General features: G+C 44.8%; 1 protein-coding gene across 1 annotated transcript in view; it reads right to left on the reverse strand.

Annotated features, from left to right (window-relative positions):
- Positions 1 to 1,259: 1,259 nt before the first annotated feature.
- LOC127579587 (ubiquitin carboxyl-terminal hydrolase 30-like) overlaps positions 1,260 to 21,713 on the reverse strand; it is a 31,113-nt gene continuing 10,659 nt past the window's right edge. The window contains exons 5-14 of the mRNA XM_052032477.1: positions 20,852 to 20,950; positions 19,228 to 19,273; positions 17,482 to 17,576; positions 15,323 to 15,382; positions 11,910 to 11,996; positions 10,528 to 10,602; positions 8,357 to 8,576; positions 7,058 to 7,166; positions 5,260 to 5,501; positions 1,260 to 3,666 (exon numbers count right to left, since the gene is read on the reverse strand). Of these exons, the coding sequence (XP_051888437.1) occupies positions 3,581 to 3,666; positions 5,260 to 5,501; positions 7,058 to 7,166; positions 8,357 to 8,576; positions 10,528 to 10,602; positions 11,910 to 11,996; positions 15,323 to 15,382; positions 17,482 to 17,576; positions 19,228 to 19,273; positions 20,852 to 20,950 (1,119 nt within the window). The 3' untranslated portion in view covers positions 1,260 to 3,580. The remainder of the gene's footprint in view (positions 3,667 to 5,259; positions 5,502 to 7,057; positions 7,167 to 8,356; positions 8,577 to 10,527; positions 10,603 to 11,909; positions 11,997 to 15,322; positions 15,383 to 17,481; positions 17,577 to 19,227; positions 19,274 to 20,851; positions 20,951 to 21,713) is intronic.

Raw genomic sequence — 21,713 nt, forward strand, 5'->3', positions numbered from 1 at the left:
AGTGCAATGCTGCCCCATCGGATGAATAGGATGAAAGCTATCTCATGCCACTAAAGGAGAAGGAAATTAGCCCCAGTGTCCAATAAAATGGTGGATACATCTAGGGGTGTCCCAGGCGTGGTGTGTACCCATTACACACAGCCCCCTGCCCCTTTACAAAGGTACCTTTTTCAGAAAGGGCAGTGGGACCCTTGGCTGATTATTTCCTTTCCCTAACCCATGTATTTTTCATGTTTCTTACAACGTAGGAGAAATTGGGTCCTTCAAGGTCTTGACTGGCTCTCTGACCATTCCCATCAACCCCATTCCCCCACTTATTTCCCTGTAATCTATTAGACTGGAGTTGTACAGCATGGAAACAGGCCCTTCGGCCCAACTGGTCCATGCCAACCAAGAAACCCATCTATACTAGACCCATTTGCCCATGTTTGGCCCATATCCCGCTAAGCCTTTCCTATCCATGTACCTGTCCAAGTATCTTCTGAATGTCGTTAATGTACCTGCCTTAGCTCATTCCCTATAATGACCTCTCTCTGGGCGAAAAAGTTGCCCCTCAGGTTCCTCTTGAATCTCTCACCCTAAATCTATGCCCTCTAGTTCTTGATTCCCCAACTTTTTGGGCAGGGGGAGGGGAATAGACTGAGTGTATTCACCCTATCTATGCCCCTCATGATTTTATACACCTCTATAAGATCACCCCTCATTCTTCTACGCTCCAGTGAATAAAGCCCCACTCACACGCGTCTCATGTGCCCATCAACTCCCCCTAATTCTCCTGCCTAACCCCTACACAAGGGGCAACTTACAGCCAATCAACCTACCAACCAGCACATGTTTGTGATGTGGGAGGAATCTGGAGCACCCAAGAGAAATCCACATGGTCACAGGGAAAACATGCAAGCTCCACACAGACAGCACCAGAAGTCAGGATCAAACTCGGGTCCCTTGAACTTGGAGGCAGCAACATTAACTTTCTATTAAACTGCAGGAAGATGAAAGATCTTTCTTCTTCCTCATCTGTTCATCCACTAGTGGGGCATTAATTCCCATGGAGTTAGTGGCATTACAATGTTCCTCAGGTAACCATTTTCCATGACTACAAACATTGCTATTCAGCTACAGCACATTTTTTAATTATCAGTTCACAAAATTGCAGGAAAGATTTACATTTATTCACTGATTGCCAGCTCCCTCCACCACACTAAGCCACTGCAGAGGGGAGTTAATAGTCAACCACAGTGCTGTGGGTCTGGGTTTCCTTCACCGAGTACAGCAGGGACATGGCTGGTTTTAATTATTTCAATTAGAATTAGCCAGCTGCTCTGGTGGGATTTGAATTCTTGACTCTGGATTAATAATCCAGGTTTCTGATATCAGTCTACTAACAGAACCGTTATCCTATCGTAACTTGCAATGCAAATGAGCCAATCTTGCTCCTGTCCAATATCAACGCGTACCAACTTCCGACAAGGCGGCTTCCTTCCGGTCTTGGTTTGGACTCTGGAGAAAAAGGGCAAACTCAGGCCAAAGTTGAACTAAAGGCAAATCCACCTTAAAATGGAGAATTGTCATCAGTTGAATGAACATTTTATTACTTTTCTGTTTGACAAATTAATTAAAACACTTGGAAAATACTTTCTCCTTGAACCAGTTCATATATATGTACATACAATTATTGGGTTAGTGCAAAAGTTGCTTTCTCTTCAAAGTTTCTATTTATACAATCAGAACTTCACATTATTTTCTCACAAAAGTATTAAAAATCAAATACGTAAACTTTCTCACTTTTCCATATCATACACAGTCAACACAGACACACAAACCTTGTGGTTACAACTTCATGGAGATTAATGGGTACACCAACAGCTAAGGCAGGGCTTGACACTGGTGAATGTCTACACAGCAAGGTGCAGGTGGGCACAGAATACTTGGCCTATTGGTCAGCCATTCCCATCTCTTCACACTCTCCTGGATCAGACTCATCTTCGATTCACTTCTGAAGAACAGCACAAGTTTGATTGCAAAAGATTCCAGAATATGACTTGTCTTTACCGAAGAGCCAAGATACAACAGTTAAAGCTTGGCTCATAAATCATCAAGTCTGCCAGTCTTGAGAAGTTGTTGTTACTCCTTCTCACACTCTCCCTCCTACCCTCTATCACCCAGTACACAGGCAATATAAAATAGAGCAGACTTTGTCACAATACAAAGCTACAGGCACTTTGAGGAGAACCCACTCTCGATTCAATACAGATACAGCTACAGCACGGCACCCACAATCTAATTTTTATTTTTGGTTAAACACAAAGTCTGTTCAGGTGAGCAGAATAGGTCTGGGCTCTCTGGCCCCTGTCATGTACGTTGGGCAGCAACACTAGGACATGGTCTTGGATCCAAGTCACTTGGATGAAAACAGGAAGCCTATTTTCATAGAAAGCACAGTGGAAATGTGGGACTCTCTCCCGTCATAAGATATGGGAGTAAGTGAGCTAGATTTTATAGTCTTTAGCATCCCTAAAATTTCCAGACCCAAATGGTTTATAAACAGCAAATGATGGAAAAGCTCTGCAGGTTGTGATGAAAGGTCAATGACTGGAAATGTTAACCGTGTTTCCCACTCCACAGACACTGCCTAACCTGCTGAGTGTTTCCATCATTTTCTGACTTTATTCCAGCCTTCCAGCATCTGCACTATTTTTCTTTGTTCGGCCAATTCCAGAACAACATGCAATGCGATACCAGATTCAATGAATAAACAATCTCTTGATGGTTTGCGTGGTATGGTTACGTGGGAGCGCATCTTTCGTCTATTTGACAATCTCCTTTCTACCAACAACAGCAGTAGGATGAGCGAGCACCTCAGAAACGACTGATGCTGAGGTGATAGTTGGCTGAGAATAGTGGTCGTAATTCCATTCTGGTCTGGACGGTGGTGCAATGTTGCGAAGCCCAGAAGCAAGGAAGCTCAACAGAAAGCCCAAATTTCCACCACTCACCCCGAAATTTGCATGAGACGCTGTGCTGCATCCAGCCTGATTGGGCTATGGCCTCTCACACCTTCAGGGACAACAGCATGGAATAGTGTAACGTGACCACCATCAAAGTGGTAACGAGAGGAGCTCTCCTCATCTCCCTGGTCTTCTTCACTACGCTGAAAGAACCAGTTCTCACTGAGGTGCGGCATCTAGCTATTCGACCATGAGAGGCATAACCATTAAGCCCATTTGGGTTCTTGCCCACTGCGCACACAGACGGAGTCAACAGATGACTGCGGATACTGAACATAGTTACATTCTGTAAAACTAAAGGTGGTGCAATACTCCTGGGGCAACAAGTAGAAGGAAGCTCATCAGAAAGGACACCCATCAAGCCCTTTGAATGTGTGGGAACTTTGGTTAAATGCAAAGCTGTCCTGGATCAGCTAATGTAGCACAGCGCAGCAACAGAGTGCAGTCTGTTTGGCTCAGCATCATGCCACGCAGTGAGCTTACCCTTGTTGGTGGTGGCATCCTTAAAGTCAAAGTAGTCAACTTGGTCCCATTAACAAAATAAAGCAACAGTCGCATATCTGAGATGATGTTCAGACAGGAGTGCACGCCATGGTTATTAAAGATCCTCCAGGTGTGGAAAGAATCGATGGTGATGTGGAACGTGGGGGATACGAAGCTGTAGAGAATAAAAATGAGGTGGCCCACTCAATCCAAATTGACAGACAAGACAGCCAATGAAAATAGGAGCCATTTGGAATATTACAACAGCGTCCAGTTGAATAGGACTGGGTGTCAATGCAAAGTATCTCACCGATCTGCGGAGAGAAAAGAATATATGAAGGAGATAGGCAGGGCTGCCCTTCACCCATTGCTGGTGGTAGTGGATGATCCGTGTGCCAGCTGACTGAGGGAAGGTAAAGCAAAAAGGACACGGGTGAGTTAGTTTCTCATTTCCCCCCCCTCAACTTTCTCTAGCCCAGAGATCAATGGGTTCCCAGCCAATATCAAGCGTCAAACGTGGGCATTCTGGCCTGTAAACCTTAGCAATTCTCTCCAAGCCTACACTGTTATGTTATCCAGCTGCCACTCCCAAAGCCCGAATAAAACTCCCAGAGGCTTTCTTCGTTGTGTCCGATTGGGAGGCAGGAGACGGATGCTTCATTGAAGGGCTCAACCCTTTGTTATTTTGTATAGGCACTTGTGCAAATACAAACCCTGCCTGACTCCTCTGAGTACTAACTCTCTACCAGTGAGAATTCCCAATAATCAATAGAGGGAGGATGTATTGAGATACCACAGATGCCAGCGGTCAAACATTGCCTTTACTGGTCTGTTCAGGCTTTACGTCAGCACTGCTCCAATTACTTCCATTGTGGTGAAATTCATTACCTCACTAATCATATAGTCTGGCTGTTATTTATTAATCCCTCCTCTCTTGAAGGCATCACCGCTTGCTGGGATAAGGTTCCATGGGCACTGGTGACCTTACAGTCCCTCAACGCTAGACTTCGCAGTTGGCAGTGCTCAAGTCGCAACGCCAGGTACAAGCAGGTGCTCTGACTCAGACACCACAACCTGCTGCTCTCCTCAGAAGACGTGCAATCCAGTAGCAATTAACGGGGCTCTCTCTCTTCCCGAATCAGGACCGATTCCAGCACCTCTCCCTGCTGTTGTCTGGAAATGGCAAATGCAGCTCAGGTAGAGGTGTGAGCTGGGAATCTTTCTGACCTACGTAAGGGATGCACTCACCCACCCAGTCACAGAGGGAGTTCTTGGAACTTTTTTTAAACCTTAAGTGCTCAGCCACGAATGTAGCAACATATCACAGAGTAATACAGCTGTTCCTCTAATGTGATCAATCTCACCTGGTCCCGTATGTGATTGGATTGATTTGTCCCTTTATGATCCTGACTCAATAATTCAACAGGGCATGCCAGTTTCTTCTCAATAATTATTCACCCACATCATGTAAAAAGAGTTCTCAACTAGTTCAAACAGTCAAAGTCCAAATATATACAACATACTCCCCTTATGGAGCCATTAATTTTAAGTGATAAATTAATTTTTTGATTTATACAATAGACCGCTTATTCTTTTGGTTCACTGCACAGATATTGTGAGGCAAGTATCAGGTCAGCATCAACCAGGCTCCAGCTCTTTTCAGAAATCACTTTCCTCTCCAACGGTGAAGATTATTTGTCTCTTTACAGCACTGGCCAAGTGCCCCAGCCACACCCGGACCACACTCACTCCTCTGGCACGAACTCACGGCTTGTGCGCCTCACCAGGGGCCGGACTCGTTCGTAGAAGAGTAAGTAGGCATTGGAGGCTTGGACTTCCTGCAGGCTGGCTCTGCGCACTGTGTCGTCCGATATCCACATCCACTGGCTGTTCACCGCCAATGGGTTCTTCGAGGTGGATGGCGAGCGGCGGAACGTGACAAAATGTCCCGAGTGTATGTCGCCGTGGTGGACTACCACAGACATCAGTCGGAACAAGTACACGGAGGACCTGTGGGATTCAAGCAGAAGGTTGAGTTTGTATTGAGAGGAAGATCTTCTCACCCCCTCGGAACTCCCCTCCTCACCCACTCAGCGAGTGCCTCACTGTGGGATCTTGCCTGGGTCTTTATCTTTACGTATTCCAAGGATGTGGGTGCCCCCCAGCCAGGCCAGCAGTCACTGCCCATCTCTGGCTGCCCATGAACTAAGTGGTCTGCTGGGTCAATACAGACGGCAGTTAAGAATCAGATACATTGCTGTGGATCTGATGCAGGCACGGTAGTGTAGCGGTTAGCGTAACACTATTACAGCGCCAGCGACCCGGGTTCAATTCCGGCCGCTGTCTGTAAGGAGTTCGTACGTTCTCCCCGTGTCTGCGTGGGTTTCCTCCAGGTGCTCCGGTTTCCTCCCACGTTCCAAAGACGTACGGGTTACGAAGTTGTGGGCATGCTACGTTGGCGCCGGAAGTGTGGTGACACTTGCAGGCTGCCCCCAGAACGCTATGCAAAAGATGCATTTCACTGTGTTTTTCGATGTACATGTGACTAATAGAGGTACCTTATCTTACATGCTTGCCACAGAATCAAAAGAGAGACCACTTACCCTGTCAAGTCCACACTGGCTTAGGTAAGAGCAATCTAATTAAACTCGTAGGAGCAGCAAATTTCCTGCTCTAAAAGGACTTGAACGAGCCAGAGTTTTACAATAATTTTGCGTTTACCGCTATTGATAACAGCTTTAAGAATAACTTTCAGATATATTTAACGATCAAGTTTTTACATTCTCCATATTCTGTGTCATTAGCTCAGACGACTGCATCACTAGTCCACCATGCTGTTGAAACCCACATGTCTACATGTGGGTCTGCACCAGTGGGGGCTGTCAGAAGGACATAATATCCATCAATATTCAGCTTGCACAATGTTACACATCACCGCCCAAGTTAGTTGGGCAGGTGGGAGATCAGATCAGATCCATAGCATCACTTTGTGACAAAACAGAGAAGTTGTTATTGCCTGTGCCAGCTCTTCCAGGGATCTACCAATTTAGTGCCACTCATCTCCACTTTCCAAGGACAAATGCCAAGTACACTTCTCAGAAGTGGGGAGAAATGTATTCACAGTCTTTACTGCATTCAGTTTTGCGAAGCTAGGAACCGTGAAACAAATATAACTGCAAAATCCATTTTGCCTGCTGCACAGATTGAAATGATGCAAAATTTGCTTCCACCATTACAGGGAGCACTATGGTTTATTAGCTTACTGAGGACCTTTGTTTGCTCCGTATTATTACTGTGTGACACCAGATATTTTCCTGCATATTATCCAAAGGTTCTTTTGATTCCGGAGTAGATCCTAATGTGCCCGTAATTTTATTTATTTCTACATATGGAACTATGTTGGGGAGGTGGGGGGGTGGTAATGAAGGAATATTAGAACATAGAACAGTACAGGCCCTTCGACCCACAATGTTGTGCCAGCCTATATAAACCTACCCCACGATCAACCTAATCCATTCCCTTCTACACAGCCCATAACCCTCCAAAGGGATATTAAATGGACTCACGAATAACTTCTGGTTCCAAAAGATGGTGCAGTTGCTAATGGTGATAGCAGAGATGATGAACATGCTCCATTCGCAACCTGCATTTTACTAAGGCTGGGTTGAGTGGACCCTGCAAGGAAGCACAGAGGGATGAAAGAGATTTATAGAATCACTTATGAAATGAATCACTGATATCTGCTGGTATGCAATGAAGCGATTAGGACCGTGAATGACGGGACTTGCGAGAGCCCGACTATTGGGATAGTCACAAGGAAAGTTGAATACAATGATTCCACAGAGTAATATACAGCCCCTGTGCAAAGAAATAAGATAAGTGCAGCAGATTTATTACTTTTTGAAAAGAAAGACATATTTAATCTTTCAACATCTATGGCCTGAAGGTTTTATTTCTTCACTCGTGATAACTTTAATAGTCTTCAAGGTTTATACCTCCTTTCAGATATTGGAATCTCGGATCTATCCACTGGCAAGGTAGCTGGCCCGGGGTAATAACTCAACTTTCACCCTTCCCTGAGAGAAAATAACTGGTCTGAAATTGATAGTAACACAGATCAGTATCTCAGGGGGAGCAGAGGTGAGAACTCACAACCCTGTATCCAGACACAGGGAAACCATGCTCAAACACAACTCTGCCATTTTAGGAAACATACACAGCATCCCCATGCCCTGTATTGCTCAGCTAGCACACTCTATTCCATTATGTCATGGGACCACTGTTACTTAACTACCTAGAGCTGTATATGGTTAAGTGGAATATGTCTCCTGTGAAATTTGTTCTTAAGTCATGTTAACAAATTACCAAATAACTTGGAGATTGATATTGATGCTGGGTGAATCTTCTGTGCATTAAACAGAAGCTGGGAGCAAAGGTTTTCTCTGGCTGTTATATTAAAAAACTTAATTAATGTGTGCTGCTGATTTGTGTAGCCTAGAAAATGTACCAGCTTCAATCTTTGTCTCCTGTGTTATTAAATAAACATCAGTCTTTCAGGAGGAGGAAATGGTTGATGGGATGGAGGTGAGCTGCAGATGAAGGGGAGGGGAGTTGTGAAGATGATGGTGGTGAAGGAGGAGGGGTAAAAAAACGAAGTGAGAGGGTGAGTGAGGGCATGGGAGTGAAGGAAATCAACAGCTAGCCACACTACACACAGCTGAAGTGGAAACACTAACAGAATGCCGATATCCCAAAAGAACACGTTCTATTTATGACAAGTTTTTAGTGAGAAATAACATGGAAATAATCATCGCGTCACTGACTCGAGATGTTGCCTGGTCAATTGCTGTTATTCCGACCAGTACCTGGCTTGCTCAGCATGGTGGCCTCCAGCATGTGAGGTAAGCTTCCAGTGCTGGCTGGTCTGCTCAGCCTGCGGTGTCCCAGCCTCTGAGATGGGCTGCGGTACTTGTAGGCATCGAGCGAGAGGAACTCGCCGAACTGGACGTGCTCGTTGCGCTTCAGGGGGGTTCCTTGGTTGGACCACGACAACCTTTGCAGGTGGATACACAGGCACTGAGGGAGCTTGGAATAAGGAGAGGAGGAAAAGTCAGGACGCGGGGATCCGAAACGACAGCGCACACTGGTTTTCTCGGTTAACAACGTCTCACGGAGCCACTCTCCACTTCTGAAGTGAGACAGGGATTGTCGACAGCTTGTCACAACTTTGGCACGGAAGTGAGAGAGAAAGGTCGAACCAAACCCCTTCCTCATCGGACATTCCTGTGTTCTTTGGGCTTCATTGAGTGGAGGAGGCCTGGAATACAGTGCCTGACAGGGGTTGTGCAGGTACAGGTCCTCCCCAGCTAATGAGCGCCCGACTTTTGTACAGCTCGTACATACGAACAAACGTTTGGGAGACCGGCGGGATGGATTTGCCGAACATAGCTCACGGCCGCATTTCCAACCTGTGAACTACTTGGGTTATGAAGAGTTTCCCCGGGACGGAATCCTGCCGTAACCTGGGGAGGACCTGTATTACCATCACCAAGCCCCTTGCCATTAATACTCTGGCACCATCGCTGAGTACCGGACCCCGTCTTAGGGAATGAGAACAGTCAGGTGGAGGAAATGTCAGTTGGGGAACACTTCAGAAACAGCGACCACAATTTCAAGGTAGTTACCGGAAAAGGGATAAGGTTGGTCCTTAAGATCCTAAATTGGGCGAAGGGTGATTTGGATAGCGCAAGAGAGGACACAGAAAAAGTAGACTGGGAGCTGATGCTTGTGGGTGAAACGATATCTGACAAGTGGGAGTCTTTTAAAAGGGAGTTAACGACAATTCAGGGACAGCATTTTCCGGTATGGGTTGAAGGATAAGATGGTGAGATTTGGGAACCTTGGATGACAAAGGTTTGATCTGGAAACCAAAGGAGGCACACAACAGGTGCAGGCAACTCAAATCAAGCGAGTCCCTTAAGAAATGTTGAGGTGCAGAGGTACTTAATAAGTAAATCAGGAGGGCAAAAAGATGTCATGAATATCCTTGGCAGGTAAAATTAATCCCAAGTCAATTTATAAGTACATTAGCAGAAAGAGGGTAGCAAGGGAAAGACTGGGTCCCCTTAAGGGTTGAAAGAGTAATCTGTGTGTAGAGCCAGGGGATGCGGGTGAAGTCCTAAGTAAATACATCTCGTCTGTTTTCACCAAGGAGAAGAACATGGATGATAGTAAGTTGCCTGTCTTCATAGGATGGGGCACAGGAGAGTTGGAACATTATGTTGCAACTTTAGAAAACACTGGTTAGGCCACACTTGTAGTGTTGTATGCAGTTCTGATCGCCACACTCACTATAGGTTGCGCTGGGGAGAGTGCAGAGGAGATTCAGCAGGATATTGCCTGGATTGGAGGACATTATCTTTACAGAGGGATTGGATAGGCTGAGCTTGTCTTCCCTGGAGTGAAGGAGGTTGAGGTGTGACCTGATGGAAGTGTACAAGCTTATCAGAGGTATAGATAGGGAAAAAGATTCTGACTATCTACCCTTACTATCAAACACAAAAGGGCATAGGTTTAAGGTGAGAGGAAGGAGCTTTAAGAGGGATCTGACTGGTAATTTTTACTTACACACCGCGAGAGGTTGATATCTGGAACTTACTGCCAAAGGAGGTGGTGGAATCTTATGTTTAAGAGGCATTTAGACAGACACTTAAGTAGGCAGGGCATAAGAGGATATGATCCTAATGCGGGCAAATGAGCTTAGTGTAAATGGGCAAAGAGATTGGCATGGAAGAGCCCATTGATGTGCTGTACAACTCTGACTCTATCCTACCATTGTTATCCTGGGAACACCATTGACCAGAATCTCACCATGGGCTGAAGGGCTAGATCCTGTGCTGTTCTCAACTGGATCAACCAAATAAATATGGGATTTGGCCTTTTGCTTTGAATGCCCAATTAAAATAACTCTTTAATGCCTTTGTGCTGTACAATTATTTACATCCAAAAGCAATTCCAAACATCGATGTGAGCCCACCTTTCCAATCTTCAGCTGTTTGATGAAGGTTGTCCTCTGGTTTTCCGCAGTCTCTCCACTCTGTTTCTCCCCTGCCTGAATTTGTGAAAGAACAGAAAGGGTTGCCAGAACCTAGAGAGTCAGTTAATCCCAACCTGATGGTCGATCCCCTCCAACATTCCACACTACACAGGGATCAAATGCTCCCCTCCTTGGACTCTGTCTTTACCTCTCGGTGTAGCAGCCAGCATAATCAAAGACCCCACCCATCCGGGACATTCTCCCTTCTCTCCTCTTCCATCAGGCAGAAGATACAGGAGCCTGAGGGCACGTACCACCAGGCTCAAGGACAGCTTCTACCCCACTGTGATAAGACTATTGAACGGTTCCCTTATACGATGAGATGGACTCTGACCTCACGATCTACCTTGTTGTGACCTTGCACCTTATTGCACTGCATTTTCTTTGTAGCTGTGACACTTTACTCTGTACTGTTATTGTTTTTACCTGTACTACATCAATGCACTCTGTACTAACCCAATGTAACTGCACTGTGTAATGAATTGATCAGTACGAACAGTATGCAAGACAAGTTTTTCACTGTACCTCGGTACAAGTGACAATAATAAACCAATACCACAGTCTATCTTTTTCCTTCTCTCCCTTTTCTCTTCCCAATGCTCTCGACTCATCTGAAGTTAGTCTAATGAACTTCTTCATATTGGGCCTGCTGCCAACACAATGTGGGCCAACTTTAGTAGTATTTCTGGGAATTATATAACTACAGTATATAAACCAAATAAACATGTGTGCCTTTATTAGATGGGCTGTTTTTTTTAAACCTACTATTCTGTGGCCTTTTGCACCATCTTTTCTAAAGGCCTGAATTCATGCTGGAGTCCAAAATAGTTACTCTTCATATGTCTCTGGATGGAGAGTGTGTGTCAGCTGTTCAATCGCAGCCCACGTCTTTATCCAACACCTACAAATACCTTTCCCATTGAAAATCAACAGATTACAAATCAGGATAAGGAATCAGCTCCTGCTCCCCCTCATCCCGAACATTTCCTTCCACCTCCCCCCCCAGAGTCACTAGAGCCAACTTTAGTGTAATCACTGTGGCCCTGCCTCAAAATTAGCTAATTTCAATAAATCCAGGAATTGAGCGTAAGACCTTCCTAGTTTGGCATTTACCGATTAAACCATCTGGGAAAGATCATAAATTTCTACCCTTACTCATTAAAAAAGTTTTCATCCCTCCTTTCTCCTCACTAGGACTTGCAAAGTAGAAAGTTGCACTTTCTGGCTCGGGAGTTTATCCATCAAATGAATGTTCACTGCTTCTCGCATTCTTTTATTTCAGACCAGCAACATTGCCATTAACAGGAATGAGTGATGCTCACCTTGGTGCAGTTCTCACACACCACGTCCTTAATGGTCTCGGAGGAGATGAAGTGTTGCAGGCAGAGATCCAGTGACACAGGTCTGCCCTGGAAGGTAGTCACAGAGTTATAGAGTCATGCAGCACGGAAACAGGCTCTTTGGCTCCCACTGACCATCAGGCACACATTTACACTAATCCGACACCATTCTCTCCACACTCCCATCACACAGCTACACAATAGGGGCAACTTACAGTGGCCAATTAGTCTACCAACCCTCATGTCTTTGGGATTGAGAGGAATCCCATGCGGTTACAGGGAAAACATGAAAACTCACACAGACAGCATCGGAGGTCAGGATTGAACCCAGGATGCTGGAGCTGCGAGGCAGCAGTTCTACTAGCTGCACCACTGTGCCAGGGTAATGCATGTGTAGAGCTCACATCACTGTTGTACATAAATGCACCACGCAGTAATACAAAGGTGTTGATGTCCACATCTGAAATTCATTCCGCCAAGGACTACGGAACTGAATTTAATCAACAGAGTTTAAAATACATGTGTAAGTACATCCAAAAATTAACATACATGACAGAGGATGAATTTCCAGGCCAGACTCTTTACATTTAGGCACGTTTTCTCTATAATTATCCTCACTGATTAAGATAAGAAAAGCAAAGTCATCAATTAGCAATAACTACCTTTCAGCCTTAGTCAGATATAAAACATTCATTCATTTTCTCCCCCTTTCTCTGCTTTCTTGCTCCCTAAATGCTATTTAAATTACGATTATCTTTCCTGTTAAATGTACTGTTGGGAGACATTCACATAGTTAAATAATCCCAGGAGTTCACAAGGGATATACATAAATAGCTACTACTGACAGGTTAGGGCAATGCGGCCCAGTTTCTCCAAGTCTATGGGAGGACTTTAGCTCAGTCTATGGCTAAAGACCAGCATTGTGGTTTAACACTGTGGTAGCTGAATGCACCATCCTTTGATTGCCTGTGAAGATCTGCTGATAGCAAATTAAGGTCACAAGCAATATCTGGCAGTGACCGTTCACATAGTTACTTCTTCCCAGTTGTCACCATGTAAATGTGGCAAGGTCAGAGCAGTGTGGTCAACACCTAATGGGAATTTGCTTTCAAATGAGGAGAGTCCATCCTGAGATCATAGCACTTTACTGTCTTACTCAACAGTTTGATCCTAATGCTACGTAGCTTTTTCACTCTTGGACATTTTCACGTCTAACCAATAAGGCCAGTGAACAAGCCGTTGAAGATCAACAATACTATTTCATTTCTTGCAATATGCATATATTTTTTACCCATGTCTTTGACCCTGCAAATCTCTTTAACTCAACAATAATGTCAGTACCTACAACTGGAACCATCACAGTGAACAATTACAATAGAAACCCCAATCTAAATATATCAGCGTTTTGGAACGGGCATACACTTGTAACAATGCTGTTACACACCAGGTGGCAGTGTGACACAGGTATCCAAACTCCATTTCTACATGTGTAGTTTTAACCTTTTTTCCTGCTAAAGCATTTATTTTATCTATTCCCATTACTCTGCTCTCCACGTGAGCTCCATATCTCTTCCCGGATCCCACGTTATTAATTCTTTGGCCCCAGTTGGAACCAAAGGAGTCCTCCCCGCCAACAGTCCGATGCATCTAGTCCCCACTCCCTCTGGTCTCACAGGCTCCATCTTCCTCCGCATGCTAACACCTTTGGTTTGAAGCCCTGATCTCTGACCAATCCCTGTTTAGTCCTTCACTGCCTGAACTGTCCGTCAGTCCTGCTCCACACCACAAATGACAGCTGAGTAATTGGCACCAGTTCCAACTTGGACCCAGCTCCCTACTTTCTGGTACTAAACAGAAGCAGTCATTTGCTTTTAAAACTTTAATTCAGGCGTATGAAGAAGCAGCTTCATTAACATTGCACCATTCACAACCTTGAAATAACCCAAAGCCATCTATAAATCTTGTACTGGCTGTAACTCAAGAAACTGGCAGTCAGCTTAGATTCAGAGCCTTACAGCATGGAAACAGGCCCAATGTATCCATCCAAGCCATCAAGAATCTATCCACATTAATCTTATTTTCAGAACTTGGCCACAGCTTTTAATGACATGGCATCTTGAGTGCTCAACTAAATACCTCTTAAGTGTCGTTAGAGTACCTGGCTCCACCATCCCTCCCCGAATCCCCCTTAAATCTCCTATCCCTAGCCTTAAACCTTTGGTTTCTGCTAGGGGGAGAAGTTTGTCACTACCTACCCTATCCATGATTCTCATAATTTTGTATGCCTCAATCAATTCCTCTCCCCCACCCGCCCCCCCCAGCATTATCTGCTCCAACAAAAATAAACCCAGCCAATCCAGGCTCTTCTCAGAGCTGAAACAGTCCAATCCAGGCAGCATCCCAGTGAATCTCCTCTGCACTCTCTCCAGTGCATCTGCGCCCCTCCTATAGTGTGGCAACCAGAACTGCACACAGCACCTCAGGTGTGGCCTAACAGAGGTTTTATACAGTGGTACCATAACTATATACTACAACAAAATAATCCCTCTTTTATATTCTATGCCATGGATAATGAAGGCAAGTATTCTGTGTGCCTTCTCAACCAACGTACCTACCTGTGCTGTTGCCTTTTAGGATCCTTGCACATTTACACCAATATCCCCCCCAGTCCTTCCTAGAATCCCATCATAGTGTATATCCTAGCCTTATCAGTCCTGCCAAAACCTAACACCTACACTTTTTAGGACCCCATCTGCCTTCTCTCTGCCCACCTTAGCAACTTCTGTGCATGGCAACTTCCACAGTGACTATTGAACGGTTCCCTTAGACGATGAGGTGGACTCTGACCTCACAATCTATCTTGCTGTGAACTTGCACCTTATTGCACTGCACTTCCTCTGTAGCTGTGACACTTTACTCTGTACTGTTATTGTTTCTACCTGTACTACATCAATGCACTCTGTACTAACTCAATGTAACTGCACTGTGTAATGAACTGACCTGTAAGATTGGTTATGCAAGACAAGTTTTTCACTGTACCTTGGTACAAGTGACAATAATAAACCAATACCAATAAACCAATACCAATAATCAGTTAAACTGTTTTAGTAATATTGTTTGAAGGATCAATATTGCTCAGAGTTCCCCTGTTCTTTAAAATGCGCCATGAGATCCTTTATATCTACGTAACTGAGCAGCAAGGCTCTCGGTCCAGTTTCTCAGCCAAGTGACAGCAACTGTGTCAGTGCTGCACTGGAGCAGCAGCCTGGAACCATGTTCCTGCATCTCCGGTTCCCAATATGTTAGACCACTCTAAAATGACAGAGCCAAATTCAATTTCTTTGTAAATACATGGTACAAAACAAATAACCCTTCAAAATGCAGACGGTACGTACCCACGTCACTGTTGGAATGCTGAGGGAGAGGCTGTCGAATGTGTCATACCTGACAGGACTCTGATGAGGAAAGGTGTAGTTAGTAACGGCACGGTTTTTCTCTACAGTGGCAAACTTAATACGTCGCGACCAGAGGGTGAGACCGTACCAGTAGTACCCACAGTGTTAGCAGATACGGACTGTTAGTCTGTGGCCCTGGTTTCAGAACTCACTGGCTGTGAAGCCAGGTCCACTGATAATGAGCAAACTTGAGCAAAGGCAGTACAGGTATATCCAGTGCCCAGCAGGATTAACAGCATACAGAGCTCGAAGACCAGTGCAGATTTGCATCTTGCCATTTATTTCACAAATACACAACTTTTAAAGCACTCAAAGAAACTTAGTTCATACTGGGAATTAGACTGGTCAATTTCAGTTACCCAATGAGGAACTTAAAGACCCCTGGGAGAGCCAGCGTTAAACTCACTTTAGTGACCGTTTTCACTGGTGGTACTCACTATCAGACACTGACTGCAACACAGCGAATCTGCGAGGAACAACTGCAGGCTAACAATCCAGCCCGTGCTCAGCACTGGTGGTAAGACGCATTTCCCCCTCCCTCTGCACTTAAAATCCACAAGTGCTAAAAGCTTGTGAGTGATGGAATTACTCAGCAGGTCAGTTAGCATTTGCTAAGTATAAGGCTGCATTTGGTAAGGACGCTTCAGCCAGCCAGATTGGAGATGATTGGATAATTTCCCTGTCAATCAAGCTTGATGGTCACACTGCTGTGAACACCCAAGATTATTTAATCCTCAAAATTCATTTCTAACAAACTTCCACTCGCTGTATTTTGTTTTGTAAAATAAAATTACCCAGCTATTACTGGGAGTTGCTAAGGTTCATTCCCTCTGCTCTTTGAGAAGGCTGTTCACTGAGTGAATTGTTTTTGTTTGTTATGCTGACAGTTATCTGTGAACCACGTGCTCTTCCCTAACTCTAGCTCATTGGCTCAGACAATGTTGGCAATAAGTCCTCTCAAGAATAAAAGCTACGTTATGACATTCTGGAGGAATGAAGATTATTGCTTCTCTTCAGATACCAACCAGCATGCTGAACATCTCCTGCAGCTTCAGAGGGATTTTCTTTCCAAATCTCCAATTCAGGGAAAGTATCGGGAGACTCTGGGTCACCAACTACTCACTAAGAGGGGTGGGGAGTTTACACAGTAGTAAATAACCCTGGTTACTGCAAATGAAGCACCTGCCCCTCCTACAACAGTGACATAGGTGGTCTTCTTCATTTGATTGACGCACAAGAGAGCCAGTTGATATCTGACGTTCAACCAGCATGAGGGGTCCAATCCCCCTTCACCCTGCCCCATCTCACCCCACCAACCAAATGACCTTCAGTTAGAGTTCACAGCACAATTCCAATCAGCACTTCTGCTTAGAAGTTGCTAGAATTAAGTTACCTAACCCAAGTCAGAAGGGCCAGACCAGATATGGACCAGGTTGTGTGCAGATGTTGGTAAAACATTCAGGTTCAGGTAGGTGTGCTGACCAGCCTAATAGTTTGTCCAGATCAGGAGCTCGGTGGGGAAGGACTACAGTTTAAGATTCTTCTACCACTGGAGAGGGGCGGGGCCAGGCGAGGAAGCCCCTTAAATATTGGAAATATGGCATTGGGGTAGCACCCCAGGGAGCCACACAAGCGGCATCAGTGCTGTGTTTTTTTATATATATAAAAAGGTAACACTAATGATTGATCCGTACATGAATGTAAAGGTTTGCACAGTTTTATTGTTGTATATAGTTTGTTTTTTATGATGAATAAAGTTTATTTTGGAATTTAAAAAAAAATAATTTGTCCAGATCAGGACGATTTGTTGCATGTAGCCTCTGTTCTTGATCAATATCTGGTGTTCCATTTTCAAACCAATCAACAGAACGTTTGCAATGGTCAGACTGGATATGGAAAAATTATTAAGTCCTTGGGCCCAGGTCTGGATTGGCGGTGACCAGGTCAGATTTTAGTTTTAGATTCGACCTGAACAGAGATCTATAGGAAGCCCCATCAGAAAGGCAAAGAAACATCTTGCATCACCACATGGCTTCACTGATTCAACGGAATGTCACCGACAATGGAGTGTTGCCGCCCCTTTCCCACTACTCACCCACCTGTTGCTCACACTGTTTACACACCATGTTACTGGTGAGCCGGCCGTGGAAAGGGTGCTGGGACTTCCAAGGACTTGGTGGCGGCGGCAAAGGTCCTTAAACAACAGACAGATTAATCAGCAGGGGAAATAAAACCAGAAAATGCTGGAAACACTTGGCAGATCAGGCAGCATCTGTCAGGAGAGAAACAGTTAATGTTTCAGGTCCTTTGACAGTAAAGTCTCAGACCTGATACGTTAACTGTATTTCTCTCTCCACAGATGCTGCCTGACCTGCTGAGTGTTTCCAGTACTTTTATTTGTTTTTATTTCAGATTTGCAGCATCTGCAGTTTTTCTGACTTTCAATTGGAAAGGGAAAGTTGCACAAATGGCTGAGAGTTTCACAGCAGCGTTGACTATAAGGGACAAAACAACCTCAGAGAGATAGCAAAAAATCAGATTGTAACGATAAAGGTGATGCCAAGTGAGCAACAATGAGCGATTGTGTGCACTGTTGTAATCTTGTGGAGTAGGTGATATGCATCTGGATAATATGCATATCATCTACTATATCACCTACTGCATAACTAGAACTTATTTGCGACAATTTGCAGAAGAAATGCTCAAACTGAATGCATTGGTAACAACAAAGAACACGAGAATAGGAGGAGGACACCAGGCCTCTAAAACCTGCCCTGACACTCAATATGATCATGGTGGTTCTATGCTGGTCTCAGTTCCTCTTCTGTACCAGTTCCCCCATAGCCCTCATAACCCTCGATCTGCTTAGTACACCGGCCAGCTGACAGACAGGAAGGAGCCACGTTTCATCTCTCGACCTGTGCCACATTATCTGATGATGTCTGGCACGGCAGGAGGAGCTGGGCATCTGACCCCAATGGTCCTGTGAAAGGGAGCAAGAGAGACCTTCCAGAGCGCACATTGGTAACCGCTAACCAGTCATCCCTTGCTGGAAAGTGGTTTTGTTGGGATTCCAGGGCAGGAGACCACGACCACTGTGTCTCTGCATGGGTCTGTTAGTTGGGTTTGAATGGGTTTTGGAGTTCAGGAATCTGCTGTCAACTTCATTCTACCACTCAGTACGACAGCTGTGGAAACATGAACTCCATGTTGCTCAGGTAGGATCATGTTTGGAGGAGAGGGATGTGGTTGGGTTAAAGCTGATGAAGCCTTACTCTGACTCTGCTTCACCTGGGGATGCCTGGTGTTGACACCAGCCACAGAAGGTAGAAAGCTATCCCCCAGAAATTACAATTCTCACCAAAAAATCCAGAGAGGAAAAGTTGAGGAAGGTGATAGATAAACGTAATTGCTCCTGTGCATCTGGATTTTTGGCTCCACTAATTTCGTCTGCCTGGGTACGGGCTCTGGAAATGGCTCCCAAACGTCTCCACTTCTGCCTCCTCTTTTACGACGTTAATCTATCTCTTTGACTGAGTTTTTGGTTACTTGACTGAATACTCCTTAATTGACTTGGTGCACTTTTAACCCATGAGCAAAGTGTTCTTAAACTGAACGCAGGTCTATTATTACACAAGACTAGTCACAATGGGCCCCATCATGGGTTCCTTCATATCAGTATTTATTCCCACAATTCTCCAATGGATATCCCGCTGCCTGCATCTCTCATTGGTCTAATCTCTCAGCTGAGGTTGCTTTTGTTGTTCAGTCCTTCATTGCGTAGAGTTGGCTACTGGCACTGTTGAACTGAGTGCCAAGGTTCGTTTTGCTACGAAGATTCTTACCTCGGCTCCTGCAGCTTGCCTGACTTTCCTCAGGTTCCGGTGGACTCTGCGAAAACCAAGGAGACAGTCAGATCACCAAGCCTGATGGAAAGCAAACACAATTGTTTTCTGAATTAAACAGTGGTTTGCTGGTTTCAGCTCTGACCCAGTTAGGGAATAAGAGAAGTTGGCTCCAATCAGGTCTGAGGTAACACCGCGTTGTAGTACTTGTTGCCAAATGCAGGTTGGTCTGCACTTACATGAGACAGAAAAAATTGCATCTTTAGTGCATTTCACAATTGCAGGACATCCCAAAACGCATCACAAACAATGAAGTACTGTTTGTGGTGCGGTCGGTTGTTACATACAAGCTCCCTTATACAAAACCATGAGAGTGCCCAGTGAAAATCTGTCCAGGTATTGACCCAGGACACCATGGAGAATTCCCCTGATCTTCCTCAAAACAGAGCCATGAATTATTAATAATTTACTTATTCACGGGATGTAGCTATCGCGGGCAATGGGAGAATTTATTATTCAGCCACTGGTCATACACATTGGTGGGTCTGGAGTCACCTCCAGGCACAGTAATGAGGGTGGTGGATTTCTTTTCCTGAAGGATATTAGGGAACCAGAGTAGTTTCATGGTTGTTACTAAAATAAGATTTCTTTATTAGTCACATGTACATCGAAACGCACAGTGAAATGCATCTTTTGTGTAGTGTTCTGGGGGCAGCCCACAAGTGTCGCCACGCTTCTGGCACCAACGTAGCATGCCCACAACTTCCTAACCCGTACGTCTTTGGAATGTGGGAGGAAGCCGGAGCACCCGGAGGAAATCCACGCAGACACAGGGAGAACGTACAAACTCCTTACAGACAGCGGCGGGAATTGAACCCGGGTCGCTGGCACTGTAAAGCATTACGCTAACCGCTACACTAATGTGCCTGCCCCCACACTGAGACGCTGTTTTCTCAAAAACTTCCAGATTTAGTTAACTGCTTGAATTTGTATTCCCCAGCTGCCGTGGTGAGATTTGAAGTTGTGTCACAGATCAGTGGTCCAGAACCCTGGCTGCTAGTTCAGTAACTTGACCACTATGCCTCAGTTCCCCAACTGCACCAATATCCTGGTCAACATTTATCCCTTACAAAACAGGTGGTTTGAACATTATCTCATTTATAGGAGCTTACTGTTTATAAATTAGCTGCCGTGTTTCCTTTACTACAACAATGACAATACTTTAAAAACATTTGTCAGCTGTAAAACACTCTGGGACATCATGAAAGTGATGTGAAAGGTGCTATGTAAGTGCAAGAATTCCTCTCCTCCTGTCTCAGTTCAAAGTGAGCAGGAAAATTTCACGTCCTGCGTTAAAAATTCGTCCATCTTAATTCAGCTTGAACTCACTTTGACGTAAAACATGCCATGCAATTGTAAATTATTTCTAATTCGCTCCATGGAAAATTGCTCCAGAAAATCCTGAAATGGGATAGCAGAACGATCAAGCCATTTAGTTTTGGGCAAAGTTTGGTTCTCGACACACCAAAAGGTGATCAGGCTTCCAAAAGGTTCGAGAGACCTCATCCACCCTGTGTCCTATTCACAACTGTTTGAACACAATCACAGCTTAAAGCCACTTTACCTCCAGAGACTGAACATCAAATAAGTGTGCAACTCGAGGCTGTCGGTCTCGCTCATCCTCCAGAGCAGAGGTGAGGACGTGGAACAGCTCATGAGCATCCTGTAAACAGAAGAACAGTGTCACCCGGCAGGAAGGCAGTCAAACCAAGAGCAAAGCATGATGTAAATCAACACCTTATTCTGTGAGATGAAACAAGGCAAGGAGCATGATGGCAAGAATTAACAACTTTGGATTTTTGCCAAATTATTGTTTAAAGGCAGACTTATAATGCAGAAGCTGATATCAGTGATAGAAACTCAACAGGCGAGAACCTCCTACTGAGGTTTAAATCACTGGGTCAACATCATCTACTGAGAGACAATAACCAAGCGAGTTCTTCCATGTTTGCAAAGAGCCGCCAACCCACTTAACCACAGGCCAGTTAGTTTAACTGCAGAGGTTGGCAAATTATTTCTGAGGAACAGTTTTAAACTTTCCATTTTGAAAGGCTAAGATTGATCTGGGACACCTAGCATGGATTTGTTAAGGGAAGGTCGTATTGAGGAAGCGAACAAGGAGGATTGACGAGGGCAGTAAGTTTTATGTAGTTTAAATGGATTTTAACAAGGTTTTTGGCAAGGTCCCATGTGGGGCACTGGTCAATAACATAAAAAGCCGTTGGGATTCACGGAAGAGGTGGATCTACAATTGGCTCAGTAGCAGGAAACAAAAGGTTGTTTGATGGGTGTTTTTGAGGTTGGAAGGCTGTTACCAGTGGGGTTCCCCAGGGCTCCATACTTGGTCCCTTGCTGCTTGCAGTATATGTTAATCTATTACATTTAAAAATTGGGGGTGTGATGAAGAAGCTTGTGGATGATACAGA

Source organism: Pristis pectinata, chromosome 17, assembly GCF_009764475.1.
Source record: "Pristis pectinata isolate sPriPec2 chromosome 17, sPriPec2.1.pri, whole genome shotgun sequence".
Taxonomy (NCBI): domain Eukaryota; kingdom Metazoa; phylum Chordata; class Chondrichthyes; order Rhinopristiformes; family Pristidae; genus Pristis; species Pristis pectinata.